Source organism: Phocoena phocoena, chromosome 10 (assembly GCF_963924675.1).
Source record: "Phocoena phocoena chromosome 10, mPhoPho1.1, whole genome shotgun sequence".
Classification (NCBI taxonomy): domain Eukaryota; kingdom Metazoa; phylum Chordata; class Mammalia; order Artiodactyla; family Phocoenidae; genus Phocoena; species Phocoena phocoena.
Genome location: NC_089228.1, coordinates 754,710 through 773,435, shown reverse-complemented (window position 1 = coordinate 773,435; position 18,726 = coordinate 754,710). Strand labels below are relative to the sequence as shown.

Genomic DNA, 18,726 nt, shown 5'->3' with positions numbered 1-18,726 from the left:
CCTCGTGCACTAACGGTGGGCATGTAAAATGGTGCAGACACGGTGGAAACTAGTCTGGCAGTTCCTTAAATAACTCAACACAGAGTTACCATATGATCCAGCAATTCCACTCCTAGGTACAGGCCTAAGAGAATGAACATATATCCACGTGAAAACGTGTACACAGATGTGCAGAGCAGCACTGTTCGTAAGTCAAGAACTGGGAACAACTCAAAGGCCCTTCAACTGATGAATGGATGAGCAGTGTGTGGGCCATCCATGCAACGGAATGTTATGCATCCATGAAAAGGAACGAAGCACTGACACAGGCTACCGCAGGGATGAACCTTGAAAATAGTACGCTAAGGGAAAGAAACCAGACACAAAAGGCCACATGTCGTGCGACTGCATTTATATGAAGAGTCCAGAACAGGCAGATGGATGGAGACAGAGAGCAGAGGAGTGGGGCAGGGGCTGGGGGTGGGGAGAAAGGGAGGAAGTGGAACCTAAGGAGTATGGGGCCCTTCTGGGGCAACGACCGGTTCTAAAAGGGCTTCCAGTGGTCACACAGCTGTGTGACCATGAAGCACTGAGTTGTACACTCTGAATGGTGAACTGTGTGGTATGTGACATGCAGCTCAGCAAAGCTGTTTAGGAACAAAAATGAGCATTTCCTCTCTTGCCCAGTTCTCTCCCCAAACTTGCTGAGATCCACCACAGCCCAGGAGACCAAGAACCCCTCTGGTTAGCAGAACTCAACTCTCCGAAGAAGCAGTAGTTAAGACGGACACCTACACACACACGCACACGCACACGCACACACACACACCATGCTCTTTCATCCCTAGAATCCCTAGAAAACTGGTCTAGTCCTACTCTGTACAGTGGAAACAGAACACAAGCCAGAATGTAATTTTAAATTTTCTTGTGGCCATATTTGAAAAGTTAACAGAAACAAGTAAAACTTGATTTAATATCATCTTATTTAAGTCTGCCTCTCCAACAGACTGTCATTCCAACACGTCAGCAACATAAACAACTTGCGGAGCTATTTTACACTGGGCGTGCACCCGCAGCGCGTCTCAGGCCAGGCGGCCAGTCTAACTCTCCCCAACGACCAGCGGCAGAGCATCAGGCAGCGCGGGGCTCGTTCCCTACAGCCCACGTGACAGATCCATTTGGGCAAGGCCATAAAAAAGAACGTATTGGCTAATGTAACTGAAGGCCACGCAGATCTTGTCTACAGGTGGGGCTGGGTCCAGGAGGTTTCTCTCTCTCTCCCTCATCCCTTGGGTCCACGTTTTTGAGTCGGTGCCACTCTTAGGCAAGTTCGTGAATTCTGCCCCCCGTGCCCCCAGAACACCCCACATTAAGGAGTATTCTCCCTTTTTAGCAGTCTCAGGGAAAAACGCCATTCCTATCAGGTGACATGCTGAGCCTGTCCAGAAGGGATGCTCTTACTGGCCAGTCAGGGTCATGTGCCCATCTGAGGCATGGCAGCCCCACTGGAGCACGCCCCCAGGTGAGAGGCGAGGAGCAGCTCCCAAGACCAGGGACTCAGGCCACAGGCAGAGCCCAACACCCGCGCCCTGAATCGCAGCCCAGTGCAGCCTCTGGGGTTGAAAACGCACACAGCCCTGCTGCTGTTTTGTTAATGTAACTTCTTAATTGTCCGTAACTTATCTAATCTCGCTCCCAAGCTTCTGCCCTACTGAGAAGCAGAAACAAACCTTAAACGTTCAAATATCCCAATCTGTGGTATTTAAACGGTGTCTCTTGGGAAAATGGCAAGTCCGGGTCACAGTTCAACTCCCTAACAGGGCCTCCGTCCTTTTTGCTTCTTCCCAGGAGAGTGGTGGGGTCTGAGGCAAAGCTGACACGGCTTCCTGACACTAGGAAGGGGGGGTCTGTTCCTCTGCCGGCCTCCAGCGCCAGTGCCTCACGCACTCAGGGCCTCCCTGTACAGCTGCACACGTTGTGCACTGCACAACTCCACGGGTAACCGTCAGCTCAGACTACAGGGCACAGAGCTCTTCCTGTAAGCGTGTGGGCAGCAGCCCTGATCCCACTCACCTCTGGCCCTCGGCCTCAGTCCTCACTGAACACCGCGGCCCGCGGGCAGGTGCTCCTCTGGAGTGGCTCCAGATGCGGCTCTGGTCCCCGCCCCCGCCCAGCAGCTTCCTCTTGCCGACTGCAGGCGCCTTCCTGCTGCTCTGGGCCCCTCAGCACCTCTGCGACCCAGGCCGCTGTCCCTCAGACCTTCATCCTACCCTCTCCTCACCGGGTGGCGCAGGGGCCTCAGTCGGCCGGCCCCCAGGCCCGCGCCTGCGGCAGGGACCCTGAGTCCTCTGCACACGGAAACTCTGCTTGTGGCACGTGAGGAGGCCGACGGGGTTTAGGGCCCCTCCCTTCAGGCTGCGGCAGAGCGAGGAGGGGATTCCTTGGCTCGAGACGGCCTCCACCCAACAGGGTAACGACTCGAACCTTCGGCCCGCAGGGTCTGCTAGAGCTGTTCTCCCCCTTTACCGACCAGGAGGCTGAGGCCGAGACACACACCTGCCCGCGGTCGCACGGCACTCAGTGGGAGACCCGGATTCCAAGCCAGGAGGGCGGACTGGTCATTTTAGAGGAATGTGTGTCTGAGAAACTCTATTTGAGAAATTCATTCAAGGAAAAGAGGCTCTTTCTTGCCCTAAAAGCTGCTCCGTGCCCTCCGCCGCGTCCCCTCCGCGGTGTCACACCTGTGTGTGTGATGTCGCAGGAGAGACCAGCCCACAGGGAGATACAGGCAAGGGGCGAGCCCTGGGGGCTTCCGGGCCCGGGGACGGGATGGACGAGGCAGGAAAGGCCCTTGGGCCGCGGGGCGGACGCCTGAGGGTGGCGGGGAGGGGGTTGCAGGGGGCTTCGGGGCACCGACCTGCCATCCACGAAGCTGCGCCGTCCTCCTGCCGGGAAGGAGAGGCCGGATGGCCGTGGCGCAGAACCTGACCGGAAGCGGAAGTGCAGGGTGGGAACTCGGGGGCGGGGCGGAGGAGGGCGGGGCCGGCACGTGGTAACTTCCCGCAGACAGCTGCTGGTTGTTAGAATTTCATATTAGTTTCACTTTCATCGTATTATTTTTATGGCCATTTTCTATCGATGGCAGGCGATACCGGTCATCCAGTGATGAGAGCGCCATAAAGTTTCCGTTTAAAAAATGTCTTCGAGTTAAAACGGGACACGTGTGTTTAGAGGAGGCGGTTTGAAGGACCCGCGAAGGGAGAGGCCGCCAGGGGTGAGGGCGGGGCCGCCAGCCGAGGCCTCGAGGGCCAAGGAGGGCGGTAACCGGAGCCTCGGACCCAGGGACTTAGACGAGGAGGACACAAAGCCAAGGGGCCTCATTCAGCAAACCACCTGGGAAAGCTCAGTTTTGAGACAATTGAGGAGATTCAAATATGCAAATACTAATTTTGACAATGTCACGGGGTTATATAAGGAAAAAGTGTTTATCCACTAAAAGTAAACAGGGCAAGGAACACGTGCTGGGGGGTGGGGGGATCTTCAGCTGGGCGCAGCAATGATGCCTGAATAGCCGATTTCTAAAACTAGTTAGACCCCAAGCAAGCTGGTGGACAGACAGCTCTGTCCCCAGGTCCTCCTGTGTCCTGAATGCTACCAGCTTATAATAGTCGGTGTGGTCTGGGCTGTGCTGCAAAAACAACAGTTCTCCAAATGTCTATGTCCTGCACAAGCTCACGCCATTCCCCCAATGCATGCTGGCTGGCGGCCCTGCTCTCTGGAACCCTCACTCCAGGAGAGAGGTGTCCAGCGCAGATGTGACCCGAGCATCTTCCACTGACACCCCCATGGTCAGAACGAGTCCCAAGGCCCCACCCAACCATTTTCAGAAACGCCACACATGCCATGAAGCAACATCACCTGACAGGCTACGGGGTCTCCAGGAGGGCCCAGAGGGGTGCAGCAGGGCCAAGGCCCCCGGAGACACACAGCCTCCAGATGCGAATCAGAGCCTGCCCTCCTCGCTTCCCAAGGAGCCTAGAACAGCCTCTGCTCCTCTTGGGCCTGAGGCCCCCTCTCAGCGTGGACGATCCTCGGCCTTGCACGCTGCCCCCCCCCCCCCCCCCCGCCCAGGCTCTGCTCCCTGATGGAGCATGCCTGGGTCGCCCCCGCCCAGGGGACAGCGTTCCCTCTCAGGTCTCCACGCTACTGCCCCTCCCCAGATGGCTCTCTCCCGGTCTGTCCAGCTGGCTGCCACCACATGCCCCCTCTGCAGTCACCTGGGTGCTACCTAGCCTTGCCTATTATTTTATCCCTGCTCAGAGTCCCTGCTCCGCCAGCCACCCCACCACCAGGGCTTAGCGCAGAGCTTGGCACCCAGAAGGGCTCAGCCCGACATGCTGGACCGTCAGCCAGCCTCACCGCTGCCGCCCGGACACTCCCACCCCGTGCCCTGCCCAGAGCGGCTGACAGCCGATGGCTAACAGCCGGGAGGAGCCCACGTGCACGGCAATCAGAAGGCGCCACCCGCCCTGCCGCGTTGCGCTCCCTGCATAATCACACTTGATCACCGTGAGTGCTGATTGCGCCCAGAGACGGCGCCTGCTCTCAGGCTGGTGGGGCTGGGGCCCTCGGCAGCCTAATGAGGGTAATTGAGGCAGGGCTGATTGTGCCGGAAAGCCGGAGGGGACAGAGCTGTGGGGGCAGGCTGCGTCACACCCCAAACAGGTCCATGTTTGCTAAATTTGCTTCCTATGCAATTTCATGCCGATTACACTGATTTCTTCAGTAATTGAGCCTGGTGCTGAGCTCACCGCCTGCAGCCCATCCTGAATGGGCCCGTCTTGGAGCAGGAGGTACTGATGATGATTTATGGTCCACTGTCAGAGCTCTTGGGTCGGAGATACTGCAGGAAGGCAGGCTGGAGTGCCGCTGGGCTTCTCTGGGGACCTCTCTCCTGTGAGGTGGTGGTGGCCGGCTTCCAGTCCCGCGAGGCCACTCCCCACCATGCCCCTCAGCTTCCTGTCTGTCTGGGTCACTGTGAGGTCCACACAAGTTCACCGGCTACAACAGTGGCTGAACCACGAGTGGGCCGTCGGCCTCATCACTGTAGCTGCCTGTGTCCGCCTGCAGATCAGCACAAGCAAACGTGCAGGTCGCCCTTTGGGATCCATCACGCTCACCCCGTCCACACCCAGGCCTGCCTCTCCCAGTTGTCACCTCTGATAGCCACGCCCCCCCCCCGAGGCAGGAACGGCTGTCCCTATTGGGCCCTGGAGGAAACAGCCAGGGACAGATGGGGCGCTGCCCAGAGCCACACGCCGGGAGAGCCTGCACCGACACCTTCTCCGTCAGGGCAGGAAACCACCTACCAGAACCTTCATGGGACGGATCGATGGGCCTGTGCTGGGAGGGCCAGCGTTGCCCAAACTGGGCCCCTCAGCTGCAAGGCTCCGAGTGGGGTGCTCCTAGCTGAGAAAATCTGGCACGTGCAGCTCCAACGCTGCTGCGCAGGGTGGGGACCCAGGCCAATGTCCAGGCTTCCCCAGGCCCTCTGGACTTTAACACTGTCTCCAGGGACCGACTGCTCTGAGCCGAGGCAGAACACCCAGGGGACCTGAGAACACACTGTGTGGGCCCAGGTCAACAGGACCCCCTGGGTGGGGCTCGGGCCCTGTGTTTTCAGTCTCAGCTGATGCTTCCCCGGTGGTCCGGGGGCCCGGAGCACAGGAGCTCTGTGATGCCAGGCCCCCTGAAACACAGCTGGCGGAGGATCTGCACCTGTGGTCCTGGGGAGGCCCTGCTGCACTGGCCGCGCCCTGAGGGCAGGAGTCCCGGCATCTCGGGCAATGCTGCCGCCGGGTGGGGGTGGGGGGGGCGGCGCGGGCTGTGCCTGCAGCTCTGCTGGCCGCGCGGCCCCAGCCCAGGACCCTCCCCCTCCCCCACCCCTGAGTAAGGAGAGCCCAGAGCCACGCGTTTTAGCAAAAATGTTTATTCTCTCCTTAATGTGTGTGTCTTTACAAGTACTAAATCTGAGACAGTAAACTAGGAAACGGCCGTGTATTTACACAGCCTGCGAGCCACACCGCCCCCGGGAGAGGCAGCGGCAGAGGGGCCGCTCAGGCTGCCGAGCGATCGCTCTTCTTTTGGGTGGGGGTTTGCGGCGTCAAAGGACAGCTAATCGTGGGCTTCGTCTTAAAAATATCTCTCTCTCTCTAAATATATCTATTCTAGCTTGTGTAGCACCAACGGCGTGAGCCCTCAGCTCCAGCACTGGCGGGAGAGCCAGGCGGGGCTCGCTCAGCAAGGGCAAAGCGGGGAGGGCGGGGGGACCTCTCCCGTGGGCCTGGGGCCTGGGGCCCGGGTCGGGGAGTGCGGGCAAGCTCGAGGTATATGGAGAGGCCAGGCTCCCGACCGAGGCCGAGCTGTCCCTGGCGCTCCTGAGACGCGTGTGAGCGAGGGCGGGAGGGGGCCCGGGGCGGCGGGCAGTAGCAGCAGTGTCGGGGCGGGCAGGCATCCTGGCACACCGCCCCACACCACAGTCCAGACCCCCGGCCCTGGGGCTGCAGAGGGGCCTTGGGGGCCACCCACCTGCACAGAGCAGCGCTCCCATGCCACACTCCAGCCCCCCTCAGGCCAGAGCCGGAGCTTGGGGCCCGAGTGCCCGGCAGGAGGACGGGGTTGTGACGGCAGGCGCCTGGGCCCAGTGCCGAAGGCGCGGTGGAGCCAGCAGGACCCTGGAGACGAGCCAGGAGGAGGACTTGGCCCGATTCCAGCCCCGGGAGAGGAAGGTGCGGCCGTACTGCGGGGTGGACTGCAGGCGTAGGTCAGCGATCGGCTCATGTGTAAACAGACGGCGCCAAAGTGCTTGCGCACGCACTCCACGAGGCCTCGCGCCCGCAGGGCCGGCTCCCCTCCTGCGTCACCACCGCCCAGCCCGCCGCCCGTGGGGCAAGCATGGGGCCGGGGAGGCCCGAGGAAGGGGGGCTGGGACTGGATTCTGAAGACGGCGGCGCAGCGGCCGAGGAGCCCCCTGACCCGAGCGGGGCTGGAAGAACGGGGGCTTCGATCAGAAGCAGCTTCAGGGAAGACTCGGGGGGAGCGAGACCCGCACCCGGACGGAACCCGGCCCCGGCCAGCGCCCGCCCGGCCTGAGCTCCCGCTGGACACCCGCCACGCGGGGGGCCCGAGCCCTGCTCAGTGCCCACGGGGCCCAGGGACCCCTGCACCCCGGTTCCAGGACCTTCCTGAGTCAGGAGGGGGCGGATTTCACCCCTCCTCCCGCGAGGGAGCAGCTCCTCAGCTGACGGAGGTGTGCGGTCTGGCTCACGCTGCTTGGGGGGGGGTACCCAAGACGGGCGGCCGGGGGCGCGGGGCCGGCCACAGCTAGCTGTCCCTTAAAGTCCGCGGGAATCTGTAGTACCGTCGAAAAAGTGAATTGAAAAGGGGACAGGCCACTGCCTTCACAAGTGACTGATTAATTAAAAAACATGAAAAAAGGGCCTAACCACCTCTAGTATTCAACACTTGCAGTTTTAAAAAGATCAAGTCAGACTAAACGCTAGCACAGTCATGCAGGAATCCACGGCCCGCGTCCGGGAAGCTCTCGGCCCGAGAAGTCCTCTCCTTTTCACGTCAAAACGAAAACAGGACGACCCGCAGGTCGAGGGTGGAGGCCTCGGGGGTGCTGCAGCGGGGAAGCTCTGGCCACTTTCTCCATGACCATTTGGTATTGCTTTCCCGCTACCTTAATTCTCTTATTCTAAAGTGTAAAATTTCTCCTCCTCCAGGTAACTATACAGGACCCCACTGGGGCTGGAGACAGGCTAGAGCCACATATATATATATATATATATATATGGATATATATGTACAGATTTTTTAATTAAAAACGCGCTGTTTTGCTCGCTGAGAGCAGGACGGGCAGACCGCGGCGCTCTGCAGCCCCCCCCCCGGTCACTGCGTCCTGCTCCCGGCCAGGCCAGTGGGTGTGGTCCGAGGCCCCCGTGGTCCCGCTGCCCAAGCAGAGCGCAGCAGGACCCCCCTGCTCCCCTAACAGACGAGCAACAGCCCTCAGATATCCCTCCACTCCGAGGGACCAGCACGCTGCTGAGGGGCCAGACTGACGCCGCTGGGAGGCGGGTGGGGGCTGGGGAGGGGGGAGGAGGGTGCTCGGGGCTGCTCCCGGGACCTCCACAGCCGAGAGCTCAGCCCGGGACGGGGCCGGGCGCGGTGGGGGGAATAAATAAGGGGAACGTGCACGCATGACCCGGAGCCCCAGGCCCCAGCGGCTCCCAGAGGCACAGCCCTGAGGACGGAACGGGATCCGAGTCCTTCTGGAAGTCACTTGGGCCCCGCGTGGAGCCGTCCTGCAGCCCCTCCATAGGAGGGAGCCGGGGGCCTCTCTCTGGGCGAGGTCGACGTGGCGCTCTGGCCTCGGCCGCGGAGAGCACGCGGTGAATCGGAGGATGGCGGCGGCGGTGCACTGGTGAGTGTGGTGTTGCCGGAACGTGGCAGGTGGGTGGTGACGCCTGGACCGACTTCAGCTCGCCGTGGCTGGGCCCTGGGCATTCAGCCTCCCCGCCCGGCCGCCAGCCATGCCCCAGCCCTCAGACTCTGCCTAGGGAGCCGGGCACAGCTGACCCCCTCCCAGCCCCTGGGCTTGGCCCTCCTGGCCTCGGCAGCCCAACCTCTCCCTACGGGAGGACTCCTGCCTCACCCCCGGGGCCTCAGCAGCGGTCACCCACTGTCCTGAGAAGGCCCCCGGCCACGCCACACCTGGGCTCCCCAGCCCCACGGCGAGCAGCTCTGGGCGTGGAGGGTGCTGCAGGGCACCGTCTCACCAACACCAATTAAGAACCGGGACCCCCGCAGGCGGGAAGGGGACAGGGGCGGCGAGGGGGGCCAGGACTGCACACCCGGCCCCCAGCGCAGGGCACCTGGCATGGTTGGGGCGAGGCTGCCTCCGTGGACCTCCCAGCTCCGGCTGCTGCACGGGGGCCGCCCCCGAGGGCCCTCTCACTCTCCTGCCGGCCGGGCAGTCATGGCCGATGGCTCAGCTGCTCAGGGCCATGGTGTCCACCACCTGCTCCAACCTGCTCCGGAGCCGCTGCCGCCGCGCCTGCTCGTCCTTCTCCAGGGCCGTCAGGATCTGTGCAGGTGGGCGGGGGGCATCGGGGTAGCACGCAGCGGCTGGGTCCACAGTGGGCTCCAGGCTGAGAGCACACAGCGGCTGGGCCCAGAGTGGGCTCCAGGCTGAGGCCACTTTGTCCCACCCACTCTCAGCTGAGGGACCTGGGCCCGGAGCCGGGACCCCCAGACCCCGCGACCCCGGGGTCTCCATCCGCCCCTCATCCCCCAAAACCACCCGAACAGGGCTCAGGTCCCTGCCGGCCCTCCAGGTCCCCGAGCCCCAGGGCCTGCCCCCTGCACCCGCGGGTCCTGCTGGGCTCTGTGCTCACACCCCAGTCTCTCGCGGCGGCCAGTCAGCCCCCAGCACGTGGCCGTGCTGCCGTCTCCCTCCACAGCCCCATCGCCCCACGTCTCTGCACCCCTCATAGCACAGCCCCTCGGGAAGAACCGCAGGCTGCCACCCCCATGCTCTGACCTGCCGCCAGGTCTCCTGCGCTCACTGCCCCGTCCTCTCAAACCCACACAAAAGTTGGAGCTGGCGCCTGAGCCCTCCGGCTCCTGATGTGGTCCCTGCAGCTGGGCAGCCCGCCCACAGCCCCTGCTCCCCCGCTCCCCGCACCTGGCAGTCAGGCTCCATCTCTGAACCCCAAAGGCTGTCTCCCTCGGGAGCAGCCCAAGACCCTACAGCCTGCACACCCGGCGACGGCCCCGCCTCCCCCTCCTCCCAGGACATTCTGATTCAGCCTGGCCTCAGGGCCTGGGCTCTGGCCGGGCCCGCCCTGCCCCTCCGGCCCTGCGCTCCGTCCATCCAGTGCAGCCCACGAGTCGGTCGTCCGTCCCGACGTCTCAGGGAGGCCCAGCTCCGCGCGCACCCGGCTCCAGAAGCAGATCGGGTGCCGAGGTAGAGGATGGCCTGTGCCCTGCCCTGGAGACGCGCCCAGACCCGTCAGGCAGCCCGGGCTGGGGCGGGAGCGAGCTCACCGAGGCTGGCGGGCTCACCTCGTCCTTGTACTTGCTGATGTAGGAGTAGATCTCGTGCAGGGCACTCATGCTGTTGAACTGGCTCAGGTGCAGCCGCGACTGCTCAGCCAGGTACGCGCTCATGTCCTGGTCGCTGATGGCGGGCATCTTGGCGATGTCCGCATAGTACCTGCGGCGGGCGGGCGGGCGGGCGCGTGAGCTGGGTCCCGGCCCCTCCCCCACCCGGCCCCGGGCCCGCGCCCCCACCTCTCCACCCAGCTCTTGTAGTTGGGGATGTCCTTGGCGTAGAGCAGCTTGTTGGAGGGCGAGTCCTTGCCCAGCTTGTGCTCGGACGTTGAGCAGGAGTCCATGAAGGTCTGGGCCACCACCGACAGGCAGGCGTCCGTGATGCTGCTCTTGTGGATGTCGAAGACGAACTGCGGGTTCTTGATCACGTTCACCCAGAAGCGCAGGGGCAGGCTGCGGGAGGCGGGCGCACGGTCGGACGGGCCGGCGGGGGGCAGGGGCTGACCTGTGGCCTCACCGTCCTCCCGGCTCTGGCCTTCACGGTGACCGTGGATTTCCATGCAGCCGGGGAGACAGGTCCAGAGAGCTGGGCCGTGAGCGAGGGCTGCTCCTGCTGGCCAGCCCCTCCCCACGGTCCCAGGGGAGGGCGTGCATACCACAGGCTCTCTCGCCCTTGGGCACCCACTGTGCCCGGCTGCAGTCCTCCAGGCCTGAGTGCCTGCTCACGGCTGGGCCGGCTCCCCACGGGTCTTGGTGACAAGACCAGGAAGGGGGCCAGCAGACGCAGCCCCACTACAGCTGACCCCGACCCAGAAGGCCACCTCTACGACAGCCCTCGGCTGGGCTAGCAACAGCCTCTAGCCACGTGTCGCCGTTTAAATTTAAATAAAGTTAAAGATTCAGGGGCTCGGCTGTACCAGTTACATCAAATAGCCCTAGTCACACGTGGCCACGTGCGTGGCACAAACCTAGAACTTTCTATCATCCCAGAAAGGTCCGCTGGACAGTGCTGACCTACACTGCCTCCCCTTGGTGCCCGGTGGACCCCCTCAAGGGCCACGGGCAGCGTAGGTGGAGCTGGAGGCCCGGGGTGGGTTCGCTTGGAGAGGACCTGGGCTGCATCCCAGGCTTGGGGGGAAGCAGTGCACAGGGCGGGGTCAGGGCACGGGGAGGAAGAGGCCAGAGACACAAAGCTTGTGAGGACCAGGCAGGCCCTGCCAGGGACCCGGGCAGCTCTGGAGGCAAAAGCCAGACCGGCAGCGAGGGGGCGACGGGACTGAGAGCCCCAGGAGTGTTTGCTGTCACTGTCACCCTCATGGCTGTAGCCAGCATGGGACGGGCCTGTCCCACTGAGCCCGTTTCTCACGCAGAAGCCTACACACCTGCATGCAGCCGCGCACGCCCAGAGACACGCACAGATACACGTGTGCACACACACACCCCCCACCACCCACATCCGGTCCCACAGGTCAGCAGATGCCCCCGATGGCTGAGTCAGAGAGGCCCAGATGGAGAGGGACTAGCCGTAACACAGGGCAGTGGACGGGGCCTGCCTCCTGGCACTGCAGCCCCCAGCCGAGCCGGGCTGCCCCCAGGTCCCAGGCTTCCTGCTCCAGCTGGGACCTCGGCCTCGGCCCCGCCCCCGCCCCGCCCCCACCCCAGGCCCGTACCAGTTGCTCTTCCAGGTGTGGCGCACATCCGCGTCGTGGATCTGGTGCTGGTCGGCCTGCTCGTCCAGGAAGTCGAACATGTACTTGATGGCCAGCGGCAGGGCCGAGCCCCGGTGCGCCGTGCTGAAGATGGTCTCGAAGAGGTCGTCCACGAACTTCTGCAGTGTGCCCTGTGGGGGGCGGGGCACAGCTCCAACGGCTGCCCGGCCCGCGTGGCCCGCCCGGGCCCCCTCCCTCCGCCCACCTTGGTGGCCAGCAGCCGCGTCAGGTAGATCTCGGAAACCATCTTGCTGCCACGGTCGCCCTCACGCTGGTCCAGGTGGTCGTGGTTCTTGACCAGGTGCCACAGCTTGGTGCCGCTCTCCAGGTCGGGCGTGATCATGGGCGTGCGCGAGCGCAGGCTGTCGGGGCTGCTGGCGGTGCGCAGCATGCTCTCTGCGGGCACCACGCCGTCAGCTGCTGCGTCCCGCCCCCCCCGCCCGCCTGCCACCTTGTTGGGCAGGCAGCTCCCCTGTGTGAGCCTCAGCTCCCCCCAACAGCTGGGGTCATCCGCCCCCACCTCCCTGGGTTTCAGGGGACGGTGCCGCCCGGGGAAAGGCCGAGGGTCCCCGGGACAGGCTGTAACCAAGCCGTCCCAGGCTGCCGTCCCAGGCTGCCGTCCCAGGCTGCCGCAGCGGCGCCCAGAGCGGCATTCTGTCCAGGTCGGTGGTCTGCCCGTTGCCCCCGCCGGCGCTCACCGTATCTGCTGAGGGACTTGGTGAAGGTGGATGAGTTGGAGATATTGTAGGCAGACGTCTGCTTGGGCACCAGGGCCACCGAGGACCCATCCGTCACCTACGGGCAGGGGGCCGGGTGACGCGTGACCCACCGCCCATGGCTGGTCTCTCACCTGGGCCTCAGCCTGCCCCCCAACCCTGGACGACCCCCACGTGTGACCGTGCCCTCTCCTCCTGGAGCGTGGCCCCCAGCCCTGAGCCCCGTCGTGGAAAAGAGGCCCGAGCCGTGGCCGCAGGCTGGGGGTCACCTGGTAGTGCGCCAGCGTGTTCAGCCTCTTCCAGTCGTTATCGATCTTGGTGGTGACGTCCTCATCCTGCAGGATGATGCGGGCCATGCGGCCCTGGCGCCACTCTGCAGTGGAGGGGAACGCTGGAGGGGCAGGGCGGCCCGCAGGTGCCGCCCTGCTCCTTGCTCCCTCCATCTGGACAGGCCCGGGGGGCAGGGTCCCAGGGGCCCTGAGTGAAGGCTGGGCAGCAGAGGGACAGGCCCAGCCCAGAGCAGAAGCCCTGCACCCCTGCTGCTGCCCAGCCCCTCTGGCAGCCCCCCGCCCGCCCAACCCTGGGCGGTCCAGCCCCACGTGGTGTGCCCCGCTTCCGGAGCTCCTAGCCTGGCACTCAAGGCCTCCCTCCGTCACGGCCCCAGCCTCATCCACCAAGGGACCAGCCCGGTCCAGCCCGGCTCTGCTCCCCAGGCCCTTCCTACTTAGCAGGTGCCCCTGCCCACGCCCCGCTCGTGAGCCATCTTGAGAGCCCCCAACCAGCTCCAAGGGCCCACCTGCTTCCTAGAGCACATGGGGACCCCACCCCTGCCCCCACCAGCAGGGGCGCAGCCCTCTCAGCGCCACCCTGCTTCCACCACCCCGGGGAGCAGCCTACAGACCCGGCCTGGGTCACGCACCCCTTCCCTCCAACCCTCCGGGCCAGCGCCCGGTGCTTGGACGATGCGATAGAGCCCCTGCCGGTCTCACCCAGGTCCATGTCCCCGGCCTTGGGCCGCTGGGAGTAGGGCACGCCCTTGTACACGGCGTCCAGCAGCTTCTCCTTGACCTGCGTCACCGTGTCGCAGTTCAGTCCCTTCACCGGCACCTCGGGCGTGTTCTCGTTCTCGGGGTTCACGCAGTTCAGGGTCTGCAGGTGGGCGTGCAGGGCGTCAGCCCCCTCCTCCTCCCTGGCGGGCGGGGAGGGGCGGGCGGGCGGCGCTCACCAGCGTCTTGTAGTCGATCTGCTGGCGGATGAGCTTGTCCTCGCTCAGGGAGTAGCGCGCCTCGCCTGTGATGGCGTCGATGGGGCCCTTCTCCATCTGCTGCTTGATGGCGCAGTACAGCATGAAGAGCGGCTCCCCGGCGCACTCCTGTGGGCAGGTAGGCGGCGTCAGGAGGTGCGGGACCCCCGGGCTCCGCCCCAGCCACTGCCCTGGCTCCCCCCCCCATGGAGAAAGGGCAACATGGCCAAATACGAGGACCTTGGTTCCAAAGTCCAAGGAAGACCATCCCCCACGAAGACGGGCATGAAAATCCCGGAAAACCACCTCAGCAAAGGGGCCAAGCGGGGAGGACCAAGGCCAGTCAACCCCGGCCGAAGCCTCGCCCGGTTCAGGCCTCGGCAGGACCAGTGCCCCAGCGCCACGCTCTGCCCAAAGCAGCCCGTGTTGCATGTGGTTGAGGCGCAGGCTCCGGTGCCACCCCCACGGCCCAGTGGACTACAACAGGTGTGACCATCATCCATCAGGTGGGGGGGGCCCCCTCAGCTGGGACTCGCCTGCAGGAGAGGGCCGCCCCTCCCGCCAGAGCACGTGGCCGACGCAATCACAGGTGCAAACGCACCGACCCAGGGCAGGAGGCCGGCAGGGCGGCTGTCCGGGCACTCGGGGAAGGTCTGCGCTGCCCATCTCCGACCACGTGCCGCCCCCCGCCCCCACTGGGCGTGTCCCCACCTCAGGGCCTTTGCACCTGCTCCCCCTACAACCAGAACTCTCCCCCTCAGGTCTTCACTGCCCCTTCCAGACCCCACCCGCCGTCCCTTGGTCAGAAAGGCTCTCCCGGGCCCTGGGCCGAGCCCGCTGGCCCTCACTGCCATCACGCAGAGCCAGCCCTCTTCAATGGTCTTGTTTGCTTCCCTGCCATTTCCCCTCTGGAGTGGAAGCTGCCTGCCGCAGCCCAGGGCGTGCCTGGCCCCTCCCGCTACATCCCCAGTGCCCAGCACGGAGCGGGCGCGTGGGGGGCTCTACGGACGCTGCTGGACAACAAACACAGTTAACAAACAGCTGCGGAAGGAGGGCTCCCGTCCCGCCCCCGCCAGAGGGCTGCCCCGACTGCAGTGACCAAGCTGCTGCGTGCCCTGCACAGCTGAGTCCCCACCTCAGCCGGACACAGGCCCCTCTCGTCTCGCCCCCCCAACGGAGCTGGGAGTGAGTGTGGCCCTAGCAGACAGCTGCCGGCCTGCTCCCTGGCCCACCAAGAGCGGCCCTGCCCGGAACCAGATGCTCCAGGCAGCTTGTTAGCATCTGCGGTGATTAAAGAGACAGCTGCCAAGGAGTGGCAGTGAGCACAGGTCATCCGGAGACCCTCCAGCAACACGCCCATCTCTGAAATCGTTTCATCTGCAAACTTGGCTGCATTACATCAGCTAGGACAGAGGCCCAGCCGTTAACAGCTGCCTCTCCCTGCAGACGCCACGAGACTTACTCCTCTCAGAAGAAAAGGGGCACCTCAGGAGGTCAGAGGGTGAGGCTACACAGCAAATCACGAGAAGCCAGGATTGGAACCCAGACAGTCTACCGCTAAAGCAGCTGGTCCTTAAAAGCCAAGCGTCCTTACAGAACATGCAGGCTGAGCAGGGTGTTCACTCTCAGGCTGGCAGGCTCTGACCCACTCCCACAGGCCCACCCAGATGCTGGAAAGCAGGAACCAAGGAGCAGAAAGGCTCTGAGACTGGGAAGGCCCAGAACCCAGCCCTTCCCTGCTGGGCCCACTTCCTGCACAGGGAGGAGGGCGACCTCGGTGACTCTCAGGCCCAGCCGGAAGAGACGTGCAGAAACTACCAGTGAGTCTCCAAGTGAAAAGGTGACACGAGGACAGGCTGTTCGATAAATGTTAGAACAAGCCCTTCTCCAGTCGGGAAAGAAAATTGAGTGAGATCCCTGCCTCACACCACATACTAACAGAAAACATTCCTCGGCGTCACACGAGAGCTGTAAATGACAGAAAAGTTCAACATTCTCTTGGGACTTCCCTGGCGGTCCAGTGGTTAAGACTTCACCTTCCAATGCAGGGGGTGCGGGTTCGATCCCTGGTCGGGGAGCTAAGATCCCACATGCCCCAAGGCCAAAAAACCAAAACATACAACAGAAACAATTCTGTAACAAATTCAACGACTTAAAAAAAATTCTCGTAAAAAATTTTCTTTTAAACTTCTTTTTTCAAAGAAAGCGGGCCTCCTCTGAACCCCCTAATCCAGGTTCCCAGAGACGACTTAATGAGCACGTGACCAAGTCACGCGGTCTGCAAACAGGCGCGCTTTGCAGGAAAGGCACGGCTCTGTTACTGCCACCTGTCCTGCGTGACAACAACGTCCTCGTACCCTGGGCATCACTGGGCCACCACCCACCGGGCGAGCCCCTCCCAGCCCGACCCCCTCCCCTCTGGACCTCGCGCCCACCTCAGGGCCTTTGGTCCCCGTCTGGCCACCTCCTGCCCCTCCTCATGCTCACATCTCACCACCCCATCCACGCTGTCACGGCCCTGTGGACACCCCGCCCCTTTCCCCATCTGCGCCCCTCAGCCCAGCCAGGACTGTCCTGAGCGCTCTGCGTGCAGCAGCCGGGCTCAGCACGTCCTCCACGGAGGACGGAAAGCCCCACCGCCACCCCCGCCTCGGGACACTGCAGCGAGCGGAGCCTGCAGAGCCACACGGAGAGCAGACCCCGGCCGCGGGCGTCACGAGGCTCCATGGCCCGCTCCCTCGTCCACCGTGGAGCGCTAAGCAGGGGCCACCATGCGAGGACCGGGCCCGGCTGCCAAGCCTTCGGGTTTTTCAAGGGAAGCCAGACAGACACCTGGGTCTGATGACCTCCCAGTTCTAAAATGCAGGCGACCCATCTAGCTGCTCACGGCCCTGACAAAGTCCACCTGGACCCACGTCTAGCCGGCCTGCAGGCTGTACCCGTTCCGAGAACAGCCTGGCTCCCCAGGGTCTGCCTCGGGGTAGGGGCTCTCCCAGCCCGAGAGGGAATTGTCTGGGCAACGACAGTGGAAGCCCAGGCAGCTGCCCGCCTCCTCACAGCAGGGTCAACAGGACCCACCGCCCCCGGGCGCCTCCTTAGGCTGGCCCAGGGCCAGGAGCTGGACACACACACGCCCCTGCCCGGGAGCTCCCTCCGACCTCAGGTCTGGGCCACGGGCACTGCATGAGCCCCACCGGAGCCTGGACGCACGCCCCAGCTCAGTCACATGCAGCTGCGGGACCCACGTCGGACCCCGGCGGCTGAGTGAGGACAGGACAGCCTCCAGGAGGAGCAGGGAAGACGCTAAGGGACAGATGCGAGCCGGGGACGGTCCTGCCGAGGCCCTGGCCCCTTGGTGTCTCTCGGCTGAGAGCCCCCCAGTCACCCCTGGCCTCCCACCCCCACCTGGGGCCCCCCGCGGCCCACCCACCTTGAGGAATTTGTACAGAAGGAAGGTGAACCAATTGGTCAGCATCTTCTCCGCCACCGACTCAGTCCTGGGAACAGAACACACGCAGGGGCGGCCTCAGTCCTACCGCCAGGCCCGCTCACACCACCACCTCGCCACCCCACCCTCCCCGGGGCCGAAGGTCAGGCCTTGGCCTTGCGCCGAGGGGTCCCAGACAAGGCAAGCCCCGGAGTGGGTCCCCGGGACTGCAGCGGCGGCGCCTGGGCTGCGCCAGTGGGCGCGCTGCCGCGGGGGCAGGCACGGGGCACAGACTCACCGCCGCAGCAGCAGCTTCGGGTGGTTCTTGCTTTCCAGGTTCTTCTCGATGAGGTCGGACAGCAGCTGCTTGAGCACGCCCGTGGCGTACTCCATCTCGCCCTGCAGGGCCGTCATGACGAGCGAGGCCACGTTGCCGCGGTCCCGCATGGAGAAGCTGCGCTGGGCCTCCAGCGTACGGATGAAGGTCAGCAGGAAGTGCTTCTTGGTCAGCAGCTGCCCGAACAGTGTCAGAGACTTCTCCACGTTAGCCTGCACCTGGGGGGCCGCGGGCCTGCTCAGACCTCAGAGAGCACCGGCCCCTGCTGGCCGAGGGCCCGTCTAGGCCCCGGTACAAAGGGCGGGTCCCTGAGCTGCAACTGTCCTAGCAGAATGGACGGGGCCTGGCAGCTGCGTGAGAAGCTGCAGCAGGCAGAGGCCCGGGGCACGGCAGCGTGCGGGTGCAGGACGGAGGCCTGCTCCAGCCACCCTCCGTGTGGCCCAGCTCGTCCACCGGGCACCAGGAGTGCCCGACAGTCCCTCCCAGCCGGCACCAGTGCAGAAACCACCGTCCCCCTTCACAGAGGACACTCAAGTCCAGAGAGGGGAGCCGCGTGTTGCAGCCACACAGCATGGAGGTGGGAAAGGGCCGACGGAACGCCAGGTACGGCTGGTTCCAGGTCCCTGCTCACCCTCAGCTTCCCCGAGGCCTGTCATAGCATGACACAAGGCTCCCAGCCCACGCAAGACAGGTGACAGGTACCAGAGAGGACACACAGTCACAGCTAAGAGAACAATCAGACCAGCCCAGCAGACGACAACGCCGGGAGAGACACCCGATGGCAGATGGGGAACCCCCAGCATGGCAAACACCCTGGCCAACAAGCAGGCAGTGAGCGGCCCAGGGCGTCCTGGGCCCGAGCCAGCGCGACAGGAAGGCCCGCTGAGGTGCAGCTTGAGAGGGCACGTCCCACCAACACAGCCCCGTGAGGGGGCTGGCTCCCCAACATCCGAGGGGTGCAGGACGCGACACACACGCCCCCCGTAGAGCGCAACAGAGCAGACTGGCTGAGCCCCTGCCCGTTCCGAGCTGGGGGCCCTGGGCGTCTGGCCGGCTGCTGGGCAGCCCAGGAGGACGTGGGTGCCCGGCGGCTTCCCCTCGGCAGGCTCGGGGGCCGCGTCGGCCGCGCAGAGCCCAGCCGAGCGCCCGCACCTCCCGACACTCATGGAAGCAGCCCCCCTGGCCCAGTGAAGCTCGGC

General features: G+C 64.3%; 1 protein-coding gene across 1 annotated transcript in view; it reads right to left on the bottom strand.

The window, feature by feature from the left end:
- Positions 1-9,031: 9,031 nt before the first annotated feature.
- Positions 9,032-18,726, bottom strand: part of PLXNA1 (plexin A1) — a 36,184-nt gene continuing 26,489 nt past the window's right edge. The window contains exons 21-31 of the mRNA XM_065885045.1: positions 17,489-17,745; positions 17,194-17,260; positions 13,746-13,892; positions 13,510-13,669; positions 12,790-12,893; positions 12,503-12,599; positions 12,010-12,200; positions 11,766-11,935; positions 10,336-10,548; positions 10,108-10,258; positions 9,032-9,127 (exon numbers count right to left, since the gene is read on the bottom strand). Coding sequence (XP_065741117.1) covers positions 9,032-9,127; positions 10,108-10,258; positions 10,336-10,548; positions 11,766-11,935; positions 12,010-12,200; positions 12,503-12,599; positions 12,790-12,893; positions 13,510-13,669; positions 13,746-13,892; positions 17,194-17,260; positions 17,489-17,745 — 1,653 coding nt within the window. The remainder of the gene's footprint in view (positions 9,128-10,107; positions 10,259-10,335; positions 10,549-11,765; positions 11,936-12,009; positions 12,201-12,502; positions 12,600-12,789; positions 12,894-13,509; positions 13,670-13,745; positions 13,893-17,193; positions 17,261-17,488; positions 17,746-18,726) is intronic.